The 20,926-nt window shown below is 32.2% G+C and overlaps 1 protein-coding gene across 1 annotated transcript; it reads right to left on the reverse strand.

The window, feature by feature from the left end:
• Positions 1-12,643: 12,643 nt before the first annotated feature.
• Positions 12,644-16,546, reverse strand: LOC114281621 (ethylene-responsive transcription factor RAP2-3). Its single transcript, XM_082877352.1, has 3 exons — positions 16,080-16,546; positions 15,178-15,470; positions 12,644-13,180 (listed from the first exon to the last, which is right to left on the reverse strand). Exons 1-3 carry the CDS (start codon positions 16,255-16,257, stop codon positions 12,956-12,958), a joined length of 696 nt encoding a protein of 231 aa, XP_082733478.1. The 5' UTR covers positions 16,258-16,546; the 3' UTR covers positions 12,644-12,955.
• Between the last annotated feature and the right edge of the window lie 4,380 nt (positions 16,547-20,926).

Below are 20,926 nucleotides of genomic sequence, written 5' to 3' on the forward strand. Positions count from 1 at the left end.
AGATAAGCGTCCATCTAATCCGCGAGTTATCAATAAATTGGCCTCTCCTCCTTGCCAATTCTCATATCCCCTTGTCTGCAAAACAATCTGTACATGGTTAAAGAAATCACCAATAGTCATCATAGTATTTGGTACTATGTAGACCATTTGAGTTCCTCGTGTTAGATCCACTTCCATGGATGCAAAAGTAGCTTGATCTCCTGTCCACCTTGTGTCTCGAAGAACCAAGACAGCCATATTACCCTGCTCGATTCTATGTAGAACTTGAAATCTAACTTGAATAACGCCGAGGTGAACATACTGCATGTGGCTTCGCTGCAGTTCTTCAAAACTTTCAGGTTGTATGAAAGATCTCTCCACCTGTGTGTCTCCTACACAAAGTATGGCTTCTTCAGATCGATGAATATAGACTCGATGATGAGCATCATCTCGCCTTGTTCGATATAGCACTTCAGCTGGTGCTATGCTTGCTCTATCAGCCATAGACAGTTGTAGTTGCGTCTCTGGTGCTATCTCCTGTTCCAGAGTATGTGATGTTGAGGGCCGTCCTCGTAATCTTTGAAGTACATCACGAGTTCTTCGCTGAAGAATATGATTCCTTCGTTGATCTCGTCTGTAAGCACGAATTTGATCTTCAAACAGGGGTACTCCTGGTGTTGCTGTTGTTGCTGGTGGTCGATTTGTTACTCGTGGAAGAGTAGTTGTCTGAGTTCGTGAACCGGACGCCATTAAATAGGCTTGAGCTTTAGCTTATCTAATTCGTCTTGTAGCAACTTGTTTGGATTCCTGTGAACTCTAAGCAACCCTCTTGGCTCTTTGGGTCTTTCCTTTGGTCCGAGTGAAAGATTCTCGAGCTTTGTGATTAAGGACTCAGGGAGTGCTTCCACCTTTGACTTCTGAGCTTCCAAAGCTCTGATTCTTGCTTCAAGTGCCTGCACCTGTTGTGACAATTGAACACACAATTCTATTATAGTGTTATTTTGTCGAATGAGGGTCTTAAACCCTATAGGTGTAGTAATGTTTGCGACAGTTGTTGAAAGACCGATGCCTGGTGCTTCCGTTAATTCTGACAACCTCAGGGCCTTCTGATATACCAAATCGTCTTGGGTCATTCGATGAGTGCTCCCTTGATTTGTTGAAGAAGTGCTTCTATAGGTTTCAGATGGGCCTTTGTTGAACTGGTGGTTTGGTTTTCAAGACAAACCTGAGCTAATGAATTAACTCCTTGTTCAAGTTTTTCTATCTTTTTGATCAAATGCTGAACAGAACCTTCAAGAGACTGGATTTGTAACTGCTGACTTCGAAATTCCTTTAAAGTGACTTTACTAGAAAGACAGACTCTATCGTAGATTACAGAGATGTTATGAGCTAGTTCTTTGGTACTAGGTTTTTCAGTATTGGCTAAATCAAGATAGCTTAGGCGTGATGTATTTGACTTCTCATACCATTCCTTTATATTCTGCTCCCAAATGTTTGTCATAATTTGTTACTAATTAGGATAAGATTATACATATTAGTCTGGGTATTTATTTATTACCAGTTTGGAAAGGGAAATACAATAGGTCTTACCCAATCAATTTACCAAGGTCTTTAACAATTTTTAAAGATATCCTTAGAACTCACCTTTTTGAAGGGCTTACTGCGGCCTCCTGCCTTGTTGCCTTCTTACGTCTTTTGTTCAAAAATATCTCAAGAAAATTATTAAACCTTAAGATAAATATAGATAAAGTTTTTGCATTAATCCCTCTCTTTGCCTTTGCAATAAATCAATACTTTTGCCTTGATATGCATAAGATTATCTTTATCTTAGTAATTCATTAGATACAAACTTTGAAAGTAAAATATATTAGTCTAGAAATGATCATCAAACACTCAGAGGCCTTTGCTACCCTGAAATTAAGTTTAAGCTGCCATAGTACAAACTAGCTCTGATACCAAAGACAGGATCTCAAAAATTAAGTAAAGAACTAGATAGAAACCTTACTTACAGAAAACAGCGGAAACTTCAAACTTTTATTAGAACACTGGAAAACTTGATTACAGAAACTTCAAACTTTTCTAGACTTCAAGTATCAAATGTAGTTGTTCTAACTTCTTTTCATACTTGAACTAATACTAGACACAGCCTTTTATAGAGAAAGTTTACACATGACATTCAAGATAAATATAGATAAAGTTTTTGCATTAATCCCTCTCTTTGCCTTTGCAATAAATCAATACTTTTGCCTTGATATGCATAAGATTATCTTCGGACACCACCATACATTGACCTAATAAAATTACAGCTGAGATGTTCTCTCATTCCTGAATGCTTCCCAAAATTCACTTCATAGCTCCCTCTAAAATCTTGAGCTCACCACTCCACACTATCAAAATGATATTTCTAACTATAATTTTGAACATCTTGCACAAACAATTCTCCATGATTACACACTTCCCGAAACCCAAAGACAGGAAATTTTCACTAAAACAGCCACCTTAATGAAAAATGAAATAATATATGTGCAAGAGAAGATTAAGGAAGGAAAGGCTTCCTATGAGGGCATACCATTATCCGGAATCAAGAAATACTAGACCATGCAAGATTCTCAAAAAATTAGGCTCAAATGCTTATGTGAGGGAGTTACCTGATGATCTTCATATCAGCCCTATCTTCAACGTGGCAAATTTATTCCAGTTCCATACCTTTGATGGTAATAACAAGCAAGCAACAACTAAAAGACCGGATCGTCCAATTACCAAAAAAGCCTAGGGACAACATTGAAGAAAGAAGTGCTTCATTAGAAAGATGTTCGGTCTTGAAGGGGTAAACAACATTGCTGTTTTCTAATCAAATGATTGAGTAAAATGTGATATAATCTGTTGGTTGTTAATTCCATGTTTTAGGGATAATGACTCTCTTCATAAAATGGTGTAGATTATCCCAAGAGAAGTTTTCTTACACAGACACGTGTGCTATAAATAAAGGAAAATGCTTGATGATATACCTTTAGATGGTTAGAATTAGAAATTGTTATGCTCCCAATGTGTGTAACCTGTGAGAGGAGGTTGCAGAGTTGATCTATTAATTACTTGCCACTGAAGAGAAGAATAAAATTATTGGTTATTTCCAGTTATTTTCTTGGTATGCAGTTTATGGGACATGGATCTGAACAATTTGAAATAAGTAGTCAAACTCTGCTTCATTATAGAATTATGTTATATCAACTTTTATAACCGAGGTGAATGAACTTTATACATCACAGGGATCCCACCTGGTGTCCCTTGATATTGGGACTATTAACTTTTTTATTTTTTAAATTGGGAATCTGTGCCATGGTGTTTGGTTCACTTTTTGCTCACAGTTTATGAGACAAAATGGTTTAATAATACAGAAAGAGTTGATTATCAAGAAGTTAGGAAATAGATGCTTTTAGTTTCTGTTTTTATTACTATCAACTTTCAGCCTGCAAAGAAAACAAAACCAAATGGATTCATTGATGCGTCAGGCAGGGCAGGAGGTACAAAACATGATTTAGTGTCAATATGAACGGGAAACAGGCATGAAACATATCATGATTAGACAAAATTAATAACTTTTCAGTTTTAGCTGACCCCGTGAACTAGGAATTGTTGTGTGGCCCAATTAGTTTGGAAGATGCCTTTATTGATTGGTTGTAGTTTAGTTTAATTACCCAACAACATAATTATGTTGATATAGAATTGATAGTGTTATGCTGTCACGTGGGTATCCTAAGGCTATGATTGAATCATGGTTTTGGATAGATATTTGGAAAATAGAAGGAAAAAATATGAGTGAATAGTTATCTTTCACCTACTTTTTTTCCTTTTTCTTTCTAAATTTCTACCTAAATCCATGATCCAAACACAACCTAAGGTGACTTACGTTGGCACCCTGTCTCTGATGAAGGTAAGTTTGGGAGTATAAAATATTTATTTTGTTTTGGAGGCGCTAAATTGTAAATTAGGATAACTATTTATTGCCTATTTCATTCACAGGCTTAGTTGTAAATTGTTGTGAACTATTCTGCACATCAACTACTCAAAATAGTGGTAATATGTAGCTGACTGGAGAATTTTAGTTATCTTGATTTTTGATAGCTTGAAGGACAGAATAGAGGTTCTTTTTTTTTTTTTTTGGGTTTGTGAACAGAGTTATGTATTGATGTTCCTGTTGAGTATGCTTAATGACTGTAGGTTGGGCATGCTTTACTTTCAATGGTAAAGTATGTAATGTTTCTTTGAGCATGAATTTGTTTATGCTACAATACATGGTTCATTAGAACTAGACTGACATTGTTTCACGGTTCACTGGTTCAACCGTTGTTGTAGATGTGTTGTCAAATATATAAAGCAAATTTTTGTATATTATAATATTTTTTGAAAATCTTATACATAGAACTAGTGGAGGAGCACTGTTTGTTTGTCACTGAAGGCATGGTAGGTAGGTGCTGAAAGTTTGCTGGAGGACTGGTTTTAGTATTTTCACAAAAAGGAATCATACACCTATAACTGGTTCATCCAACCTGTTTACAATAAAAAGACATTCAAATTCAAACCAAACTGCTGAATCGGTTCAGCTAGCCAGTCTAATTTTGATAATCTGTGTCAAGAATAGATGGAAACAGAACCCAAACCGAGTTATTGTGTGAACCCTGGATATGGTTTTTAATCAGAAGATTGATGTTGTGCTGATTGAGATTTGTATGTTTGTTTGTTTTTTTTGAACTTTTGTTTTTTGTATGCAAGAAGTGCATATCATAGTCATATAGAATTGACTGATTGGGTTGCGGTCGGCCATACATGGATTATATATGGATTATATTTCCTTAAGTTTAGAGCTTTGATTTTGGATGCTAAATTAGATTATCTCATTCATGAACTGTGATCTTTATGAGTCAACATGAATTGATTTGTTGATCATTATGAAAATTCCATTGTTCAATGACAAAGCAATGTAGGAGTGTGTTAGGCACACCGCACCCTTTTGCTTAGCCCTATCTAATGTGATTAAAATATCATCAAAGATAATGAAGATATATGCCAAACTTTTGACTAATAATAGTTCTTAAGCTATCAAATGCATCTAAATCCGTTTAAGACAATTACCAAGTTGGTTTAAATGATAATGATCAATCAATAGAAGATAGACCTTAATGTTTACAAGGATAGACCCGAGGAATGAGGAAGCAATGAAATTGCGATTAGATTAAAGGGTATCGTTTGACAATTTATTGTTTTAGTTTAAAAGTTAAAAGGTCACTAAAAAAATTAAAAAATTAACTATTTACACTAAAAAGTTAAAGATTTCATTTTTTTTTTAACTTTTTGTATATTTTTTCGTAAAAAATTAAAAAAAATCATTTAAAACATGTTAATTTTTTTACTTCATATTTTAATTAAAAAAATTATTAAAATGATCTGTTCTTAAACGAGACCTTAATACACGGATTAGATTGCCAAATGACAACTCCACGTTGGATTCTAGTGACGTACTTTGTCATTCGGTTCATGCATCTTCTTTGTATGATGGTTACGTTTACTCAAACTTTGGTTAGTTTTATTGTCTCACCAACCAAACTTTCTTAATTGAACTTGATTAAACTATTCTTTTACTCAACACTATGCTAAGCATATAGAATTTTTATATAAGAAATTTCTAAAAAATAATGTGACAAAGTATATGCAAACAAATATATTATTTTTTATCAAATAAGATGGTTTTCTTTTTAGTTTCTTTATTTTTAATTAAAACACTCGTCAATATTCTTATTCTGGATTTGTTCTTCTGCATAAATTTTTGTTTGCTAATTAGTTTCCTATATGTAATTCTAATATATAGGGATGGCCTTTATTATTATTATTATTATTATTATTATTATTATTTATTTCCAATGGATTTAAATCAGCCATGTTTAGAATTAAGAATGTATCATATTGACATGCCCTACAAATTTTTGAACATAAACTAACTCTCTCTCTCTCTCTCTCTCTCTCTCTCTCTCTCTCTCTCTATATATATATATATATATATATATGTATGTAAAGTGCTTACCTACTTATGGTTGGTGTTGTTTTTTTTCTTATTTTATCCTTCAATTATGAAATATAAATCTTTTATTTTTTAACAAATTACCAATACACTTATAAGGTTTGTTTAAAATATGAATTAGTCTTATAATATTAGAAATTACAGTTATTGTTTGCTATAAATTTTAATTTAACACAATAATCAGGGAAAAAAAAACTATTCTCTTATGCAATAATAATTATCAAAATTGTTTATTGAAAAATATTTCTCATATCATTAAAAACTGTTAATGCTTTATTTATTAACAAAATGGTTAACTAAAAAATATTTTTTATATTATTGAAAAATTGTTAATTTATTTATTAAGAAAATTGGTCATTTATTATGTGAGCATGATTTATGTATTAAGAAAATTGGTCATTTGTATACATATGTATTTTCTTCGGCTTTTTTATTAGTTCAATGAATTATTTTAGTAATTTTTTTTAAATGAGAGAATTATCTTAGTATTTGTTTTATATTTATCTGTTGAGAAAAGCCATACACCATAATTTATTTTTATTTTTTTTATAAATTCGGAAGAAATGTTAAAGTGCCGTTTGGTAACGCTTGGGGTCGTTTGGTAATACTTACGTTTTCAGTTTTCTATTTATATTTACAAAAATTTAAAAAACTCAAATAAAAACTTGTTTGGTAAAATTTTTGATTTATAAATCAGTGGTCTCAGTTTATAAATTTGGCCAAAAAATGAAAACACAAAAAATGTGTTTTCGTTTTGAGTTTTGAGTTTTTTTTTTTTATCACCCAACACTAGCCACCACCCACCACCATTTTCTACCACCGTCTTCCGCCACCACTACCCATCCCCCACCACCACCTGCCACCACCACTCACCACCCACCTACCACCGCCACCCACCACCCGCCACCACCACCCACCCCTCACCACTCACCACTCACCACCCACCTGCCACCACCACCCACCTGCCACCCATTCGCCACCACCACCCACCCCTCGCTACCACCACCACCACTACCACTCACTCGCTATCACCTACCACCCGCCACCGTCAACCACCCACCCACCACTACCACCACCACCCGCCATCTGCCACCTACCACCTGCCACCACCATCACTACCACTCACTCGCTACCACCTGCCACCGTCACCCACCCACCCATCCACCCACCATCCGCTACCCACCTGCCACCACCCGCCGCCACCGCCACAGCCACCACCACCACCCGCCACCGTCACGCACCCACCCACCCACCCACCACCACCACCCGCCATCCGCCACCCACTTGCCACCACCCGCCACCACTACCCACTCGCTACCACCCACCACCTGCCACCGTCACCCACCCATCTACCACCCCCAGCTACCCACCACCCACCGTCACCACTTTCCACCACCATTTTCCGCCACAACTTGCCATTTCTCACTCTTTTTTATATATTTAAAATTTTTTAAACATTTTGTCAATTATCAAACGCGTTTGTAGTTTATTTTTTTCTAAAAATAAACAAAAAATAAAAAAAAACCAGTTTATAAAATTTTTGTAAATATAAACTGAAAACGTAAATGTTACCAAACACACACGTTTTCAGTTTTCTGTTTATATTTACAAAAATTTTAAAAACTCAAATAAAAATTTGTTTGATAAAATTTTTGATTTATAAATCAGTGGTCTCAGTTTATAAATTTGGCCAAAAAATGAAAGCAGAAAAAATGTGTTTCCATTTTGAGTTTTCAGTTTTTTTTTTTTTTTTACCACCCAACACTAGCCACCACCCGCCACCATTTTCCACCACCGTCTTCCGCCACCACCACCCACCCCCCACCACCACCTGCCACCACCACTCACCTGCCACCACCACCCACCACCCACCACAAGCTACTACCATCCACCGCCCGCCACCTACTTGCCACCACTACTCACCACCTACCTACCACCACTATCCACCACCATCCACCACCTACCACCCACCACCACCACCAACCCGCTACCCACTTGTCACCACCACCCTCTCGTTATCACCTACCACTCGCCACCGTCACCCATCCACCCATCCACCACTTGCTATTCGCCACCCACCTGCCACCGCCACCCACCACCCACTCGTTACTACCTACCACCCGCCACCGTCACCCACACACCCACCCACCAGCACCACCCGCCACCACCCACCACCACCAGCCATCCGCCACCCACCTGCCACCACCACCACCCACTCGCTACCACCCACGACCGTCACCCACCCACTCACCCACCATCACCACCCACCTGCACCCGCCATTCGCCACCCACCTGCCACCACCACCCACCACCCGCCACCACCACCACCACCACCACCACCCTCTCGCTACCACCCACCACCCGCCATCGTCACCCACCCGCCCACCCACCACCACCACCCGCCACCATCTATCCGCCACTGCTACCCACTCGCTACCACCTACCACCCGCCCTCGTCACCCACTCACCCACCACCACCAGCTACCCACCACACACCGTCACCACTTTCCACCATCATCTTCCGCCGCTACTTGCCACCACTTGCCATTTCTCACTCTTTTTTATATTTTAAATTTTTTTTAAACATCTTGTCAATTACCAAACGCGTTTGTAGTTTATGTTAAACAAAAAATAAATAAAAACCAGTTTATAAAATTTTTATAAATATAAACTGAAAACGTAAACGTTACCAAACACACCCTAAAGATTTATAAATTCACCAAAAATGATAGGGGTAATAGAATTGGAGTATACATCAATAAATTAAAAAATGATATATATCATACACATAATTCTATCATATATCTAATGGTTTATTCTATTTAATTTTATAGAGCAATATTTTAATTTTTAAAAAATTATCAAAATATAAAACTTAAATATACTGTTATTACAGTCTATGCCCTACACAGACATTTTTAAACTATATATATATATATATATATATATGGAGCATTATGGTGCTGTTTGGTATAGCTATTAAAACAGATTATAGATTATAACTTAACAGATTATAGATTATGACTTTAATCAGAAATTGTTAATCTGTTTGGTATAGCTGTTGGATTATAGATTTAAGTTGCTGAGTAGTGTTTGTTAAATAAGCTGTGAGTAACTTTTTCAATTAATTTTTATTTTTTATTATTCACTATCTGTCTATATTTTTCATAAAAAATAATAATAATAATTTATAGTCTATTTGGGTCTTTTTCTATTTTTAAAAAAATAAAAAATAAAAAAATCTAAAAGTATAACCGTGAATTAACATGTCCACAGCAGAAGCTGATAATCAGAAGCAAGGGGTGAGCAGCTTCTCAGAATCAGCTTTTTTAACTTAAAATAAGTTGTTAGAATCAGAAACTGTTTGAAATAAGTTTAATCAAACAGTCCAAAATAACTTTTTAAAAATCAAAAGCCATAAACTGGCTCAAAAAAGCCCCGCCAAACACCCCTTATGGATGGCTGGATGCATTGATCCTTTTCCCACTCTTGGGCTGCGGCTGCCGGTGACTCTGGTCTAAGCTCCTTTTTCCTTTCATATTTAACTTTTTGACTCTTGTTTTCTCACTAAGCATGATGGTTAAAGAAAAAAACAATAGGTAAGATAGCGTTGCAGTTGTGTCAACTTCAAGGTATGTCCCCAGAAAGAAAGGCATAGGTTTGGTGGTGAATACTACTAATGGGGTCCAATTTTCACTAACGAATGTGGTCCAATTTTATCTATTTTCATTTGTTAGGTAAAAGAGATGCAAATTCTTACTTTGCTTCTTACTTGATGAATTTTTCTTGAAGGTAAGAGTGGAAGTGGTGACGAAAAAAAAGAGAGAGAATTACAAAAATTATATATATGTATATATATATCATGCATTGCCTTTCCCTGGTTTTGCCCATTAATTTCTTTTGGTGCATGTATGAACTAAGTTGACATTAGTGACACTTCAAATAAATGGACACAACTTTGAACTAACATCCTTGACATCTCTTATGGAGATTTTTTGTTTGGCAAAGCCTATGAAAGTTTCATTCTTTGTTTTTTTTTGTTTTGTAAATGAAATTTCTTTAATTTTTATGTCAATTCTTTTTTTCTTTTCAAGTTGTTTTAGTCTAATTAGGCTATGAACCCTCCATGTTTGAAGTGGGAGAGTTTCTCTATCCATTTCGGAAAAAAAAAATTAACAAAATCATATGTACATATATTTAAGTATAAAAAATTATATATATACCGTATATATTCCTTAACAGTTGCCAATAAAAATTACATAAATTTCAAATTATTTTTAATTTTAATACAAACTTTGTATATCTCAAATTATTTTTGTTAATTTTTTTACGTATTTCAATCAATTATATATATATATATATATATATTTCAACATTGACATACTGGTTTTAGCATTTTTCAAATTAGAACTTGGGAGGTGTATGTGCGTTGGCAAGTGGAGCCATCCTAATCATTTTGTACAATGAGTAAATTAATTAATTGTCAGCTCAGTATCTAAGCTTATGTCCGTACTACATATAAAATTTTAAACACCTTTTATCAAGATCTATGAGTTAAATTAATTGGGTCACATCTACGACTACAACATACAATATATATATTTCTGAATTTTGTGTCCTACATGGATGATAACATACAAATTGATTACGTGTAAAAAATAATAAAACTTTACATTCCAATAAATTTAGTATGAGACAACTTCTAATAAGAGATTCGGTGATAATAACTTGATTGACTATTAAAAATATATAACGCTATCTTCATTGATTATAGTTAAACATAACTTTAATATGAGACAATTTTTGATAAAAGATTCCGTGTTAATAACTTAATGACTTTAAAAAAAAATATATATCATAATTATCCTCGTTGATTATAGCTAAAGATATAATTTTAATATGCGACCACTTGTGATAAGAGATTCGATGTTAATAACTTAATCAACTCTTAAAAAATATATCATATTACCTTCATTAATAGTAGTTAAAAATATTGGCCGTGTCCTATTATTACAATTCTTGATACTATTACTCTTACCTCGTGCAACGGAAACTTCTGCATTCAGCATCTCCTTAATATTACAAGACAATAAATCATTCTTTTTTTTTTACCATTTTACATGGTCTTACTCTATAATAAAAAATTAGGATAAATTATAAATACACTTTTTTATATTTATTTAAAGCTCAGATTATTTTTTGTAATTTGAAAAATTATAGATATACCATTCTCATAATATTTTATTTAATAGAATTAACTTAAAAAATTAAAATTTATAATTGTTTTCCTATATAATAATAAAATTACTTAAATTATTAATTGAAATATATTTATAATATCATTAAAAAATGTTAAATGACGTGCTAATTTATTAATAAAATGGGCAATTTGTTATAAAATTAGAAATCTTAGGGAATGAAATGTAATTTTTAGAACCACAAAAAACGATTTATATTTTAATCAAATCTCAAAAGGTATAATTATAATTTATTCAAAAAATTACAAATAAAATTGGATGGATACGTTATGTATCGAAGCATATAATTTATTAATTATATCGTCACATAATACAATAAGATTTGGGAGCATTTTCAATTTATCTAAATATTACTTACTATCCACATGACAGCTCATCTCAAAGTGAAGGTTTTGAAGGAAAAAAGAGTAACATTCCGATTAATTAGGTTAGTTGATAAATTTTTTGATAAATTAGGAAAACTTTACTGCACATCATGTCATCATTATATTTATGACTTGGCTTATTTCCTAATTAGTAACAAATGAAGTTTTTAGTCATTATAGTAAAATTTTTGAGATGGTCTAACCCAAAATATTAAAGGAAATGTTATTTGATAAAATTTTGTACCAGAATGGCATGATAATATTATTTTTGAAATGATAAGCTTAAAACTCAATCAAATCATATACATTTTTTTACTAGATAAATTACACTAATCTTTTTAGAAATTTAGAAAAAATACATTAAGTTCTATACTTTTTGGACTCCTTAAAGTTTTAATTTAGATAACATTCAACTTTTTTTTCATCAGTAATTCGTTAGTTATATAAATAAAAAAATAATATTATTATATCTTTTACATTGAAATGTATATTTACTTATTTTATTTATTTATTTATTTTTTACTTTTATGTATTAATACAATTTACATTAATAGTTTTGATCCATTTTAGCCTTACTAAAAGAGAATAAAATTATATTTTTTTCCAAAACTTAAATAGAAGTTTATGTAATTTACCTTATTTATTTATTTGTTTATTAATTTATATATCATTGCTTAATACAAAATAAAAAATACTAGGGATCCTAAATGTTTTATCAATATTTTTACTAAATATCTCACATGAACGTGAGACTCACATGTGAGATATTGGATAAAAATATTAGTAAAATATTTAGAATTCCTAAAATTATTCATACAAAATATTCTACATAAACACAACATGATCGCACAAAATTAAACACGAAAAAGGACAACATAGATCATTGAGTACAAACATGAGCACCTTATTGATATATATGTATAGAATATATATGTTATATGATGCATTATATATATATATATATATTATTTATTTGAATAAAAAAAAATATATTTTATTTATATATCATTGCATAATACAAAATATCCTACACAAACACAACATGATCACACAAAATTAAACACGAAAGAGGACAGCATAGATCATTGAATACAAACATGGGTACCTTATTGATATATATATATATATATAGAATATATATGTCATATGATGCATCATATATATATATATATATGTGTGTGTGATACCCCTGATTATGCAATAACATACACAGACATAAAGTATGCATTACAAACTCTGAAACATGACATAAACAAACAGAGAGCCTATTTTTAGTTGATTTAGAAGAGACGGGGCTGAAGATGAGTCATTGCAAGGTCGTCAAGCATCCACAGATCAACTGAGTTCGACTCACCGAATCCCTCGAACTGAGTTGGCTCAGAGTCCAAACCCAAGAACGATTCCAAGCTGGAGATCTGCTCCTTGAACTCAAATTCATCAGCCATTGGGTTCGGGCAATAGGGTTGTTGGGGTTGGAACCCAAAATCCATGAATTGATTGTTAATCTATCCAAATCATAAACAAAAAAATTAATTATAAATATTTATGACAAAAAATAAATTAAAAACAGAATAGGATATAAATTGAATTTAAATTAAGAGTTTAAAACAGTATTTAAAATTGATTTGACTCTCTCTCTCTCTCTCTCTTCAATGGTAAAAGAGTAATTATAAATATAAAATATAATATCAAACAGATCACTGATTTAATACTAATTTTTTTGATGAGCCAAATTGTTTATTTTGTCAAATACTCTCATGTATATATTATTTATTAAAAAAAATTAAATCGATCCGATAATCAAAATTTATTCAAAAACACAATTGTCGCTCCTTTTTTTATTTTATTTTTTTGCGACAAACGTGATAAATTGAATATGTGTGATAAATTGAATATGTTATAATTATTGGACCAATCTAATCTTTTTGTCTAGATGATATACATGAAATGTTTAACAAAACAAACAATTTCGATCATTGAAATTAGACCTATAGTGAATCTTACAAGTCCGAACAACGCCCTCCAGACTTAAGGGAATCCACCTCTTAATAATAATTTGTAATATTAATTTTGTAACAAAATTATTTAAAATTAATCAATGTGTTTGGTTTTAGTTTTTAGAATTCAATTTTCTAAAAATTAAGTTTTTTTTTTTGTTTTTCGTATTTTTGTTTTTAGTGAATATTTTTAAAATTTTAAGTAATTTTTTTACATAGTCAGATGCATCTTACTTAGATGTATCTAAATAGTAAAATATTTGTAAAAAATTAATAAATATACAAAAATATGAAAAATATTCTGAATTTTCATAAATTTTTTTTTGTATTTTTAATATTTTGTGAATTTTTTAAAATTTACAAATATTATACTTTTTAAACGTATTTATGTTAGGTGTGTTTACAAATTAAAAAAATTACTTAAAATATTAAAAAAATTCAATGAAAATAAAAAAATATATTTTTTAAAAAGTAAATTCTGAAAAGTGAAACCAAAGAGAGTGAATATTAAAATTTTACTTTTTTTTGGGTTATAAAAAAAAAAAAGGAGAATTCAGGTTACACCACTCTCAGTTCCAAACTAAGTGGTGTTTTGAAAAATTAGTAAAAAATTAATTTTTTTAAATTTTTTTTAATGAATTTTTGGCTTTTTTATATTAAAAAAACTAATTTTTGCCGACTTTTTTTTTTTTTTTTTTTTGTATAAAAAAGTTAAAAAGTGAAAAAAATAAATTTTTTGGAAAGTTCCCAAAAGGCCTCACTTGAGACGAAATATAAAAGCGCCATGCAAGAGATTCCGGGAATCAAACTCGGTTAAAAGCATTTTTAGGCCTAACCTTGCGCTGAATCAACTCCCAGCGGCAATACTTAGGATTATTTGAAATATTCTATATAAATATATTTTCTTATTTTTTTTTTATAAAAATATGTATAAAAAAATATTTTTTTTATAAAAATATGTATAAAAAAATAAAGAGATAATGTGCCTATTTGGTAGAACTTAATTACAGCTTATTTCAACTTTCAGCTTAATTTAAGTTATTTTGATGTGTTTAGTTTAGCTTATAGCTTATAGCTTATACCTTTTTGAAAGTCAGAAATCAACTTATTCTTTGAGTGGGGCAGGAGATACTTTAAGAATAGGCTGGAAATCAGCTTAAGCTGAAAGTTATAAGCTATAAGTTGTTGAAACATAAGCTATAAGCACTTTCCCACAACTCTACCAAACAGGGCCGATATGACCTAAATAAATACACTTATCTAAATAAATATACTCATATCTAGCCAAACAACCCCTTAACTTTTTATATCGCCAATAATGGTTTTACTTTCGATTATTATTTAATTATTATCCCACAACAAAGGATCATGAGTATTCTATCTATATAAAAGGCCAAATATAAAAATGAGGAAAAAAGAGTGTCATATAATTTATAATGGTCAAAACATGAAAGAAAGAAATAATAATTTAATTTTGATTAAAATTCCTAACCATGGAAGCTCACCTGAGTCGACTCGGGGATGACGCACTGCCTCTTAGCCGGTGGCGGCAGCGGTGGCGGTGATTGAGCAAAGTTGAGCTTGGCCTTATCACCGCGGATACGTTTGGCGGCCTCGTCGTAGGCTCTGGCTGCTTCCTCAGCCGTGTTGTAGGTTCCGAGCCAGACTCGGACGCCTTTATGAGGATCGCGAATCTCAGCCGCCCACTTCCCCCATGGCCTTTGCCTGATTCCTCTGTACGCGTTCTTTCGAGTCCTCTGAGTCTCACTTTTCGTCCCCTCAGCTTTCTCGCTCGTCCCTACGATAATTCACAGTTACTTTTCTGTTACTCAACACTTTTCCAAAAACCAAAACCAAACTATATGTGTATATTATTGATCATTTTTATATATTTGTTAGAATGAAAATCACATATCTATTCTTGATATGTAAACGTTTTAAATCGATTTACGAATCAATTCACAGTAGATATAGCTAGTTCACAATACATACAATCAGTTCAACTGTTATGAAACTAAGATATGTATCAGCGGTTCATCAAAACATATCGTCTCTAAATCGATTTACAGTAATCAATTTACGAATTTATTTACAGTCTATATATACACTCAGTTTCAGATATCAATTCTACTGTCTTAAAAACTTTTCATTTTAATATTTTTATAACCGTAACATCTGATTCTGATTCTAATCCTTCATACTCAAAACTCTTCGATATGCATTAAAATCATGATTCATGACTAGATTACGTTACGAAACTGACATGATATACATATGTCGTCGTTCATTTCGTGCCATTGATGACTTCTCGGCCATATCCATTGCCATATATATACACACACATATCTGTACATGTACATATATATTATCAATTTGTGTGTTTGTGTATGAATGATGAATCTATAACCTTTGTTGAGTTGCTTCGGCTTGCGAGATTTGGTCTTCTTCTCAGACTGATTTGAACTTGAAAGGTCCAGACCGAAGTGATCGGAGAACGGATCGAGCTCCGACCAGAGGTCGTCCGTCATCAGTTTCCGGCCGCAGTGGGCTGGGACGAAGTCGGAGATGATAGCACCGCCGCACATCTTCTTGGCGTTACTTCTGTAGAGAGAGAGAGAGTTTTAGAGAGAGAAAGTATGGGAGAGAGAGAGCCTTGATTTTATAATAATTGAGAGTTGAGACGGTTACATCACAACTAATGAGTGCACAAAACGACAAGTCTCCTCTCAATAAACTTTTTCTGGGGTTGTTTGATCAGACGGTAGAGAGTGAATCAGATAATTTATGAGGAAATGTGAGGTTGGTCCACTCTGCTGATCCGACGGTGGTGAGTGAAACCAGTGATTCACGAGGTACGTGTGGAGTCCACGTAAAAGGAGAGAAACAGAAACATTAACGCTCGTTTAATGGAATAAAATAATATACACGATGAGATTTGCTTAAAATATGAATAGTCATCTGTGATTTAAAAAATTATAAATATCTCATTATTAAAATTTTTTATTTAAGAGAATTAATTGAAAAAGTGAAATTTCTAACTGTTCAACTATATAACAATAAAATTATCTGAATTATTAATTGAAATAAAATTTTAATATTATTAAAAATTGTTAATTAACTTGATGATTTATTAATATAAAAGGACTTATTTGTTATAAAATTAGAAACTTTAGAGGGCATAATATAATTTTTAGAATTACAGGGGGTAATTTCTAATTTAAGTAAATCTCAAAGATGTGTTTGTAATTTATCCAATAAAATAAAATAAAATAAAAGATAGATTTATTAAAAAATTATTTTTAAGGTACTTGCATTTCAATTAGTTCATAATATATCATTATATTTCAATAAATCTTAGTATTTGAACATTTGATTAACTAAATCTTAATTATCATATTTAAGTTATTTTATAGACAATTTTATCCTACAAATATTTTAGGGCAAATTACATATACACCCCTCCAGGTTTGACAAAATTACAGATACCCCCCTGAGGTTTGAGAAATTACGAATTCCCCCCTGAATGCTATATTTGCATAAGAAATTAGGGGGTAATTTGTTATAAAATATAAACCTCAGGGGGTAAATTGTTATGAAAATACAAACCTCAGGGGGCGGGATGTAATTTCCGAAACCTCAGGGGGGTATCTGTAATTTTGTCAAACCTGGAGGGGTGTATATGTAATTTGCCCAATATTTTTTTAACTGCTAGCAACTTGTTGATGTAAACGTTCATATTTTACGGTGTGAATATTCACATTGACTGTGTGAACATTCAAATTTTAAAATGTGAATATTCATATTGACAGTATGAATGTTTACATCACGAAACATTCACACTGTCAATGTAAATATTATTATTAGGGGTAATTTGATAGCTATGTTACCCACATGATTTATTAAAATATAAGAAAATAATTTAGATTAAGTGAAATAAAAGTAAATGAAGAGAGATTTATGAATAAAATTTTCAAAATAAAATGATAATTCTTATGACTATTTCATTAAAATAGTGAATAATAATTTTATTCAAAATTAAAATTTTATTCCGTTAATAAATTTATATTGATTGATATGTATACAAATGAATTATTAAATTTCAATATAAAAAAAAGATGATAATATCTTTTTTTTCAGTCATATGATTAACAATTTATAAAATATAAAAATAAATAAATAAAACATTATATGAATTAAAATTTTAAAGAATTCTAATATAATTACGTAAAACTTGTATGACAATGCACTTTCTTCAAATCTCATGAGCGTAGATGTAATTTACCCAAACAATAATTTATACAAAATTAATTTTGGAAAATCTTTTTGAAAACAGCCCATCTTTAGAATTTTTTTTTTAAATTTTGAAAATTAATTTTATAAAAAAAAATAGTGTTTTAAGCGACAAGTGCAGATGTGAACCATCCACTATCTATTAAATGTATCTGTACTTTGCACCACAAAATTTTAAAAAAATTAATTTGTACCTCCTTGCAGTTGGCTACTTTTGTTAAATAGCCCATGGTTTTGCATCACAAGAACTCAGTCTCCGTTTGAGAAGTAGGTTGATTTTTTAGTTTTTTTAATTATTTTACTTTAGATTAAAAAGTTTGGTTTAGAAAGAGTTTTTTAAAATTTTTGACTTTTTTTTATGAGAGAAGAGTGTAATGATTATGGATTGAATGTGATGTTTTGTTTGTTGTGGCTAAAATAGTCTATTTATTTTTTATGACTATTTTAGCCCCAAAACCACTTACCAAACACCACCTCAGAGATAGAAAACATCTCAAGAAATATAAATGCAAGTTATAAGAGCATCATCAGCAGCCTACATACTATTAAAAAATTTATTTCCTATTTTAGAAATTATTTTTTCATCTATTTTTTCCAACAAATTCTCTATTTTTTCTCAATTCTATTAATATAATCTTTTTAATTGTTTTAAAATTTGAATTTTTTTAATAATAAAATAATTAAACAAAAAGCAGAAGAAAACAGAAGCAGAGCATTGTTCATAAAAAAAAAAAAATGGCGAATATGAGAAGAGCTCTTTTGCTCAGCATCCTACGAATCCTTAATTCGACATCCATACATGCTCGAACCACCTCCTCTATCCTCTCCTAATCTCTTTCCAGGCAATCTCTTTCTCTCTCTCTACAAAAATGCCATTTGTGTATTAAGTATTTAGGTTATTTTGATGGTGATTTCCATCTCTATATGTCCGTGTAGGTTGTTATACAGAAGCAGACAAAGATGGTTTCTTGAACTAGATTTGATTTTAGGGAAATGGCTGGAGGATCATGTCAATTCCATGGATGAAAATGGAATTAAATCCCTTGTTGATGTTCTTGACTTGGTAATTTGTTGACCTATGTTTTCGCTTCTTCAATCTTTAGCCCATAGGATGTCCGGGAGTTCGACCGGCAAGTTTTGCCCAGATCACTTCATTTGGGACATTCGGGTGGACAACTACTGTCAAATATGAGGGAGCTACAGTGACTCCCTACAAATAGAGAATGAGTGTAGCAATCCTAAATTTAATGGGTTGTATAAGGAATCTGGTGGGGAAGAATTTTTGAAGAATTATCCCTTTACAATAGCAAAAAGCTATTATAAGAAATCTGCTGAGGATGTTCTAAGGCATATTGTCTAAAAAACTTGGGAGGTACATCTATCAAAAAGTAAGAGATAACTTAAGATCAAGAGATTATTTTAGTAGATGAGATGCTTCTTTACTAATGTCATATTTAAAGAAGGGTTTAACAATTGTTTTCTTAAATTTTTTTTTGTTGATTTTATTTTGTTTAAAGTGATTTTTTTAATAACTTCTACTAAATTAGATGAACATCAAATATATATATATATATATATAATAAGACAGAACAGTTTTTGAAAATGTATAAAATGTATCAGAGATATATTACGGTTGAGATCAATTTTTCCTACCCAAACACACACACACACACACACTCTCTCTCTCTCTCCCTTCCACATTTGCTTAAACACGTTCTCTTCAACTCCCTCTCTACACGTTCTCTCTTCAACTCCCTCTATGGTAGATCTCTCTCATCATCTATAATCTTCTTCAAGGTGTTGTAGTACAGAGAAAGAGATGGTATTGTATTCTAGCCTAAGATCGACCAATAGAGAAAGAGTAGATGTTGTCGCTACCCACCACCGTCGCTGCTCATCATCAACGTCGCCATTGATCAACATCAGTCTACTGCCATAGCAACTTCGTGACTGTCCACCACCATTGAAGAGGAAGATCAGCAAACAGCAAAAACCCAATTCAGCATCGATACCCACCCTCCCTCTTCGCTACCGACGCTGCTCTCGAACTCGGCGAACTTGCACTCGCAAAGTAAGATTGAGAATTGTTTCAGTGTTTTTTTATATTGTGTTTCACTCGATTTTTGCTTCTTCCCTTCTCTCTCTGTTTTTGTTTTTGTGGCTGTGTCTGTTTTTGGGTTTTCCTAAATTAAAGGTATTTTTCTTCAGTTCTTTAGTTCTTTGTACTATGAATTCCCCAAATCAAAGCTTTTTTGGACTTGATGAGAACGCATTGAGTCAAACCGAATATCGAGTCAATCCAATTTGTGTTTTTAAGATTTGGGTTTGGGTTTGTGATTTTCATTAACTAGGTTATGACTCCCATTCAAATCTCAAACTTGAGCAACAATGGAGTTCAAATAAGAAAAGAAAAAGTAGGAGAAAAGAAAAAGCAAAGGGAGTGGTCTGATTTTTGTTCCATTGTGTTTGTGTGCTCTAATTTTTGTTCCATTGTGTTTTCTCTTCTTGGTTAATTGGTTTCTCTGCTGATTTTTCTACTTTGGGGGAAATGATAGTGAAAACAAATATTTTTGGTCCCAAAATTGTTTTCTGTGAGGGAAAGGTAGGAATCTTTTTTTGGTCCTTTTTCACATTTTGATAGTAGGAACAGTAGTCCCTTTAAGATTGCCTTGGCTTTATTTCCATAAAAAAATGAAACCGGTTGCTCATGATGATAGGTGGTGGGAAATTGTCCTATGTTTGCTTGATGGGAAATTGTCTTTGCCTCACTGTTTTTGAGTTTGGTTTGTGTTGATACATGTGTAGTTTGTTATGAATTTCTGCTGCCTGTTACACCTTCTGCTCACCAACTGTTTGATGCAATGCCTAAATGAAAAACTCACTATAGACCAATTACAACATGCTGAAATTATAAATCCCGCTTCAACCCTCAATTATGTTCATTATTTCATTCCATTATTGCAT

This window comes from Camellia sinensis, chromosome 7 (genome assembly GCF_055761805.1).
Source record: "Camellia sinensis isolate YWXY chromosome 7, ASM5576180v1, whole genome shotgun sequence".
Lineage (NCBI taxonomy): Eukaryota > Viridiplantae > Streptophyta > Magnoliopsida > Ericales > Theaceae > Camellia > Camellia sinensis.

Bases quoted from the DNA above. Each gene is read 5' to 3' on its own strand.
- LOC114281621 (XM_082877352.1), bottom strand. From the start codon at position 16,257: ATGTGCGGCGGTGCTATCATCTCCGACTTCGTCCCAGCCCACTGCGGC. The intron at 15,471-16,079 runs GTTATAGATTCA...GAATTATCGTAG, and splicing joins GCCGAAGCAACTCAACAAAG to GGACGAGCGAGAAAGCTGAG. The intron at 13,181-15,177 runs GTGAGCTTCCAT...TGATTTGGATAG, and splicing joins TCATCCCCGAGTCGACTCAG to ATTAACAATCAATTCATGGA.